At 34.2% G+C, this 8,688-nt stretch overlaps 1 protein-coding gene across 1 annotated transcript; it reads right to left on the bottom strand.

Moving 5' to 3' along the window:
• Positions 1 to 1,731: 1,731 nt before the first annotated feature.
• Positions 1,732 to 6,967, bottom strand: LOC110370102 (histone deacetylase HDAC1). Its single transcript, XM_021325833.3, has 11 exons — positions 6,765 to 6,967; positions 6,286 to 6,398; positions 5,835 to 5,952; positions 5,424 to 5,524; positions 5,068 to 5,311; positions 4,757 to 4,933; positions 4,527 to 4,629; positions 4,201 to 4,435; positions 4,019 to 4,108; positions 3,582 to 3,732; positions 1,732 to 3,380 (listed from the first exon to the last, which is right to left on the bottom strand). The coding sequence occupies exons 1-11, from the start codon at positions 6,811 to 6,813 to the stop codon at positions 3,304 to 3,306; spliced, it is 1,458 nt and encodes a 485-aa protein (XP_021181508.1). The 5' UTR covers positions 6,814 to 6,967; the 3' UTR covers positions 1,732 to 3,303.
• Positions 6,968 to 8,688: the final 1,721 nt, after the last annotated feature.

The raw sequence follows: 8,688 nt of genomic DNA, 5'->3' as shown, positions 1-8,688 counted from the left end.
TCGAAAAGCTTTTGAAGTGATTTTCAGGAAAATGATAATGCAGTTTTAATTAATGATTAATGTACTTTTTTGTTTGATCAAAACATTTTTGAAAAACTATGCGGATTTTTTAAAAATTTTCACCTGCTCTAAATGGGCTATACTGATGGTTGATGGCAATGTTAAGAGTTTCGGTATTTTAGTGTAAAGCGTTCTATTGTTTAGATATTGTACCCACGTGTTTTAAAATATCGCTTTTTCATAATTAAACTCTATTTAGAAGAGTATCAGTACCTTTGGCTGCGACAAAACCAATTTAAAGCAAGCACTGCCGATCACAGCTCGTCTCCTATCGGACTTTGACATTTTTAAAAGTCTTGAAATTCTACAAAATACAGAAAATAGCGCGTAGACTGTGAGCACGAGGTCTTAAGGTCTCGTAATCACTGATTTTTAAACAACCTCGTCTCTTGGGAAACTCCGTAGACCACTGAAGATCTATGAGTCTGAGCGTTCAAATAGCGTGTTTTCATCCCATGGACATTTTATTAAATAAACTTGCCTACAATGAGATTTTCTGGCATCTACAGCACTTTCCTGCTTAAATCATAACAATAATTGGCTATCTGCTCATTTCTTAAGAAACATACGTTTGGCCAATAATTTTGAATTCTTGACTCCCTTTCAGCTAAATCATCGATTAGTAACCCGATACCTATGGAGTTATCGAGACCTTCAACGCGGCAATAATTTGACTTTTCAGATAGCTTTATCCCTCTTCATCATTTTTCATGTGGTTAATTTTAACATTTATCACAAAATTTGGTATTTTTTAAATGTCAAAGTCCGATAGGAAACGAGTTGTGATGGGCACTGCTTACTTTAAATTGGTTTTGTCGCAGCCAAAGGTACTGATACTCTTCTAAATAGAGTTTAATTATGAAAAAGCGATATTTTAAAACACGTGGGTACAATATCTAAACAATAGAACGCTTTACACTAAAATACCGAAACTCTTAACATTGCCATCAACCATCAGTATAGCCCATTTAGAGCAGGTGAAAATTTTAACAAATACGCATAGTTTTTCAAAAATGTTTTGATCAAACAAAAAAGTACATTAATCATTAATTAAAACTGCATTATCATTTTCCTGAAAATCACTTCAAAAACTTTTCGAAACACCGACGAACTTTCTGTCAGCAATAAGTCCAAAACAAGGTTTAACCAATTTCTTAACAATTGTACAAAATTCAAATTTAGAATACACCCTCGACCATGCTCGGCTAACTCTTTTGATGCTAGAAACATACTACAATCATTAAAACCCTTTGAAATACACGTAAAGTCCTTAAAACTAAGATTTCGCACTAGTGCCCGCTTTTTTTGCAAAAGAGTTTATAATAAAATGATAGGAAAGTCAAAACTGTACATTGAATATTTTTTTAAAGAATACTTGGGGGGTGATCCATAATCGATTTTGAACCTAAATATGTAGTTTTTAGAATTTTTGTCTGTATGTCTGTTTATTTGTGTTTGTCCCGGATAAACTCAAAAAGTACTGCATGGATTTAAATCAAATTTTGCATGACTATTACCTGGGGGCCGGTTCAACACATAGGCTATAATATATTATCACGCTATCACCTTCGGGGGTTGAGCAATGAATGATTAAATAAACATTTGGAAATTCTATATTGCTCACGCAGACGAAGTCGCGGACAACAGCCAGTATGGTAATAAAACACCAAATTCGACACATTTTGATATATTGAACAATAAAAAATATATTTACAGTCTTATTCTATCTTATGCGAATAATAAAATATTCGTCATCATCACCCTCAATACTTAAACCAGAGTTGCGAGTTAAATATTTTTCCAATTCAAATGAACTAAACACGGTTATTTTATAGTAAAAATTCGCATTATGTAAAAGCTGCCACATCAACCTCTCTTTCAGGCAGCTTCTACATTTAAGTTTCATTTCCACATCTACATGAGGACTGCTATTTACAGAATTACATATAATAATATGGTATCCCATTGTGATTCAATTGAAAAATACCTTAGTTGTTACTCCCTAAATTATAGGATTCAGTTTCGTAGAGAATTTATAATTATTGATATATAATAAAAATAAAAGTTATTCATAAATTCCCTAAAAAACTTTAACATGCCCAAATACATTAATGAAAAGTTACTATTTTAATCTGGAGGAAACGAATCCAAATCAATTGGCTCTGGTCTAGACATGTCTTATGGGTGGAATAATTTCACAATGTTGAAAAGAACACTCAGTGTAAAAACTGCATTAATTTCAAATGTCACTTCAATAAAAATAATTTACAACTAGCGAGATAATGAGGATTTTCTGAAAAGTTCTACATGACAGCATTATTGCTTCAGGTCCAACACCTGTTTTTGGATTATTCGCTCTTAAAAGTCGTGCAATGCACATGTATGCAAATAAAATTGCAGATGAAAGCCGTTATTTGAGCGCAATCTCGAGTTCGCCAATCTTCTGGCAGTAAATATTTATCTGAAAGACTACGATTTTTAGGTGCTATCTGGGAGCTGATTGGACCTGACGCTTACGTAGGTGTACCTGGAGGCAGAAAAAGAACTGAAAACCCTCATTCTAGGACAAACCACTGTAAGTGTTTGACATTTTAATACAAACAAGCTGTTCCTGATATTTTTGGAATATCAGGGGCACGTGTAATCGTGTAAAATGTCAAACACCACTTTGGGCAGATCTATAACAAAAAGAAATACTTGAAATGCGAACACTATTCGTTCAGTGTTTTAACTATAGCTAGAGAATTTGTAAGAAAATCATAACTTATATCTCAAAATTACTTTGACAATCGCATTAATTTAAAATGGACTATAACTACATTTTTATCAAATACAAAAATCTTAACTTTAGATGAAGCTACTACTTGTGTAGAAGATAAAATTACACATAACTAGTCTGAAAAATTGTAGTCCATTAACAGTGCCCTTGATCTTAAAACTTGAATTGTTTTGTGACACACACTGTAATAAAATGATTACTCTCATGGACAGGTTCCCATTCGGATAATGGAGAGGAACTAACTGTTACAAAAAATTGAGATCCGGAAACGTCTACTTGCAATCTTCTGCTTTTGTCTGGTATCAAAATATATAATATTCTTTTTGGAGCACTACATCAAGAATTATAAACGTTGTCTGGGTACAACGCGCTCGTTATCATGAAACACCCGTGTTTGTCTCGTGGCACGTGTCTTGACATTGCATGACAGTGCATTGGAACAACTACGGTGTTTAGCGCGTACATCAGGGAATTGGAGGCATGTCTTTCTTTGGTTCTTCTACACTGTTGATGTTTTTGACATCATCCTTTGAGTCTTCCGCTATAACAAAAAATATAAATAAATGTCAGTATAAACACATTTGAAGACCAATTTTTTCTTGACAGAGCTTGAAAAGTAATGTATCTGAAGCTAGACAATAGAAACTCAAGCCTATTTCCAACTCAAAGATGCTGTCCACTGTCCACTTTGCTTTCATATTAATAAACAAAACAACAATATAAAAATGACAAGATTACTTACTTTTGATTTCATCCTTGATAGTGGATCCGTCCTTGTCTAGGCGCGGACGCTTGCGCGGCTGCGGCGTCCGGTACGACCTGTTGTCGCGACGACCACCTTCTCCTTCATCTTCAGAATCCGACAGCTCACCGTCACCAGTTATGCGCTTGTCCTGATAACAAATATAAAATATTAGTTTCTTTTACAAATAAGATGGTTTATATTTAAATATTTTTTTACTAAGATAAAATTGAGTAATTCCTAGCATTGTGATCTACTTCTATTATAATAAAGTGAAACATGTTTTTGTTTGTTTGTACTCAAAGGTTCCAAAACTGCTTTACCGTTTTGAAAAATTATTTCGCTATTGGGAAGCTAGACTATCCTCAAGTAGGCAGTAAATAGGGAAGCGGGTGAAATGGCGGAAAAATAGCTGGTGTAAATTAAATGGTACATACTTTTTCACTTTGTGGCAGCCTTTCATCTTTGTCAACTTTGTCTTCATCCTCAGATTCATCGTTAACCGCGTCTTCTGGAATGGCTTGTACCTGTGATCAAGTAATGAATTTACGTTATATTTAACATATAAAATATAAAATCATTCAACAAAAAAAGTTAATAATGAATGTTAATTTCTTACCTGAACGCCTGGTGCATGCGGTAACATTCTCAGATTTTCAAAGAGCCTGTTCTTTATTTTCTCCAAATACTCTGACGTGTTTTGATTTGACATGTTGCTTGGTGATATATGCAGTTTGAAGTCAGGACCAAAGTATTCGAAGTAGTCATTGTATGGAAGCTCATTTGCAATTTCAACACCAAGTGCTACTGACGTCTCGTAAGTCCAGCAACGTGAAACATTACGAATTGTGTAGCTAGAAAGAGAATAAGAAAAAAAAGGTCAGAAAATATATGCAGCAAGAACAAACAAATTCAGTGACTTAGAGATTTTCTTTGAAAACTTACCCTCCTCCTCCAACCAGCAAAAATGGTAAACCGAATCTCTTTACGAGCTCTACACAGCGGCCGTGGCCTCGTACTGTTAGATTGAAACAACCCAACCTGTCTCCTGTTGACAAAGAGAAATAACTAATTTAGCACCAAAACACCACTACAAAATCATGGTGCGACTACTTCTGGAAGAGTTATACCTAAAATATATTTATATGGTCATCTTTTAAAGTTTGATTACATACCTGTAAGAGAATCGGCGCCACATTGAAGCACAACTGCGCTCGGCTGGAATGTCTCCATGACTTTAGAGATGATGGGCACGAAGATGGATTCATATGATTCGTCATCCATTCCGTCGCGCAGTGGTATGTTCACGGCGTAGTATTTGCCCTTGCCGGCGCCGATGTCACGTAAATCACCTGCAACACAATATTATATTAGTGTTTAGAATACCATGATAAGTTGCAAATATCTATTTTAGTAAATGTGGTTCTGGAGAATTGGTGGCATTGAATGTCTCATTAAAAACTACTAATGTATTGTTGTAACTAACCTGTTCCAGGGAAGTATTCTCCATATTTGTGGAATGACACTGTCATGACTCTGTCCGTGGTATAGAAAGCCTCTTCCACTCCATCTCCATGGTGAACATCAATGTCAATGTACAGTACTCTCTGGTGGTATTTCAGCAACTCAAGGATGCCCAACACTATGTCATTCACGTAACAGAAACCAGATGCTTCTGATTTCTTGGCATGATGGAGACCACCACCCCAGTTGATGCAGATTTCGGAAGCCTGTTGAAAGTCAGTTATTAGAAAATGTTTGTATAGAATAGACAGCTAGCTGCTTTGCATTCAGCTAAGTTATACTGTTTATGACAAGCACAACTTGTCCAAGTCCCCTTACCTGTTTATTAAGTTTTACTGCTGCAGCGACTGATCCACCAGCAGACAGCTGGCAGAACTCATAGAGCCCATCAAACACTGGACAATCTTCACCCACATTGACTGTAAACAAACATAAATATAAACAATGGTACTAAATAGCTATCAATACATGAATACACAATATGACATCTCCCTTATCTCTATTCATAAATAATAAATTACTTCAGTCTATCAAGCCAGGTAACAAAATGTAGAACATAGATAAATAATTGTTAGGATGTATGGGAGACTGTGGGCATGTCTGTGAATTTGTTACACGCTATTTTTATTGATGTGTGGTAATTTGCATTTGAATGCAGTTGTACTGCAGACGGTAGATACATATGTCTAAGTAAATAAATAAATCATATTTATAAGCAAAAGTTCTTACATCTTTGCATCTGTTTGTTGTACTCAGACATGTTGTCAGGTCTGATTGATCGCAGGAAGCGAATGTAGTCATCCGAGTGGAACTTTGTCATCTCATCAGCTGTAGCCTTGTGTGGTCTCTGAAATATAATACATATTTTTATTTTTCAACTTTTTGGAAAATGTTTCTTGATTTTTTGAATGTCTCATTTTCGGTACATATAAACGTTTTCTAATATCTATCTCTAATTTAGAATCTAAATCCTATTTTAGTTATCTTTAAGCTGACATTTCACCAAATTTTTCAATTTTAAAATTGAGATATCAAGGGGTCCATCAAAACTACCTGATTTGTGCAAATGATGACATGGTAAAGATAACTTGGGGAACCTGACCTCAGACTTAACTATCCATCCATTTGGTACAAGACCTTGTTTTGCTACATGTTCAAGGAGGAAAAAATTATTACTTACATATATTTCCATTTTTCTGTATAACCCATAATTAAGTAGCAAGTTGTGAGTCATACGTATACGGTGAGGTTTCATCGGATGTCCCTGTCCATAATAATAGTTTCCAATATCACCTGAAAGCAAATAAATATTTTACATTATCAATTTCAACTTCATAAAAGCATGTTACTCAATTCATTTTATGGCTTGACACATAAGAGTCTGTACCACACATATCAAGATGCGAACGAAAGACAGGCGACCAATGAGAGCACAGAACGCAGTACAGACGCCACTAAGTGACTCAACACATATGAGCATAAATTCTTCAAGACGATTTTGTGGGCTTTAAGTAATACAATATCCTATTTTTATAGTAAACATATGTTGAATACACCCCTAACATTAAATAATTGTGATTTTCTATGATTATTACTTTGAAATATGTATGGATGCTTTCAACAATCACAGTGGCGGGTAACAAACTTTTTCATACTTACTATCATAATAATAGCACACTCTCTTCTTGCTGTGTGGTTGCATCGCCATTTCTAAGTATTAAGTATCAATTAAACTTCGAAATTCACACAAATTATTGGTTATTTGGACTAATAAATAAATTTCAGAAACATGAACATCACCGCACAAACTTCCCTGTTTGACGAGTGTGAGTGAATGACCGAATGATGATTGAGAGTGAATGCATCCAGGTTGGTGTTGCCCTATTAAAAAAGAAAATTATTAAAAGAGGTGAAGGAAGATGAACAGTGTATTTTCGATCTAGATATAAGGCCAGCACGCAGTGCAGCAGTGGTGTGTACAAACGGTAAAGATAAAAGATAAAGATAAAGATTATTTATTTGTCCAAAACATGAGTATGCAGTACAAAACAGGTTTGCTAAGCAGGGTGTTACATAAAAAATCATAGTTCTTGCATGTTTTGCCCACAAGGGCGTACAAAAGTTAAATAAAAGATAATGCTTACAATTCTAAAATAATTTTAAAAATATGAAAAGTAAATTAAACTAAGATATAAACTAGATTACTTATTTAAAAATTCGTGAACATTATAAAAACAGTTTTCTATTAAATATTTTTTTAAATGAAATTTAAATTTTGAAAGCGGTAGCTGTTTAATAGACTTAGGTATTTTGTTGAATATCATGGGTGCCAGACAGAAAATACTTTTGTGCATGAGCGCAGTATTTGATCTTACTACGCACAGCCGATCATTGTCTCTCCGATTACGGACAACTACGTCTGAAAGGCGGCTGAATAAGTGTGAGTTAATTTTAACAAAAACGGCTACTTCATATATAAATAGGGAAGGCAATGATCAAATTTTATATTTTATAAAATAAGGTTTACAACTATCAGTGGTTTTAAGTCTAAACATAGCTCTAATACATTTTTTTTGTGCTTTGAAAATAACTTCTTTACTGGTAGAGTTACCCCAAAACATCACTCCAAACCTTAAAATGGAACCTACAATGCCATGGTAAGCGGTAACAAGAGCGTCACAGTTTATTAGGGCTGCTAATTTTAAGAGTGCGTATGCTGAAGAGCTAATCCTCTTTGCAAGTCCATCTGCATGCGCTTTCCAGTTAAGATTTCTATCTATTGTAATGCCTAAAAATTTTGTTGTGTTAGCGGTGCTTAGTTCGGTCCCATGGAAGTTTAATTTAAAATTAGGGGTAGGTACGCGCTGACTAAACCACATTATTTTAGTTTTATCTAAATTAATTTTCAAATTATTATTATTCATCCATTGAATTAAGGAATGTAATGTATCGTTGATTTCTTTTTCATTTTTAGAGTGAATCGTTACAGTACTGTCATCGGCAAAGAGTGTCATGGGGTAGTTGGTTACTTTCGGTAAATCATTGATGTATATAATGAAGAGTAACGGTCCTAATACACTACCTTGGGGTACTCCGTACATAATCGTTCGTATATGAGACTTATAAACTTCCTCCCTTTTTTTTAATGGATTAATTTTAGTAATTTCTGTATATTGTTTTCTGGCTTTTAAATAGGTTTCTATTAGTTGGAGCACATTTCCTCTTATACCGTAAGCTTCTAGTTTCTTTATTAAGATATCGTGACTAACATAGTCAAAAGCTTGAGTCATGTCGCAATATATGGAACAGACTGGCGTCTTTTTATCTATGTTTTTTATAATATTGTATAAGAAATCGTATAAAGCCATATTTATCGTCTTATTTTTGCGGAAGCCTTTTTGTTCATTTACTAATATTTTTTTGTGTTTCTAGGTATCTATATATTTGATTATAGAAGTATTTCTCAAATATTTTCGAAAAAATTGATAAAAGCGCGATCGGCCTATAGCAATCCATTTGTAGCTTATCATTTTTTTTAAATAATGGTTTAATAACAGATATTTTTAAGTTTTCTGGGAATATA

Source organism: Helicoverpa armigera, chromosome 11 (assembly GCF_030705265.1).
Source record: "Helicoverpa armigera isolate CAAS_96S chromosome 11, ASM3070526v1, whole genome shotgun sequence".
NCBI classification, from domain to species: Eukaryota; Metazoa; Arthropoda; class Insecta; order Lepidoptera; family Noctuidae; genus Helicoverpa; species Helicoverpa armigera.
This window is presented reverse-complemented; position numbering and strand designations above follow the sequence as displayed.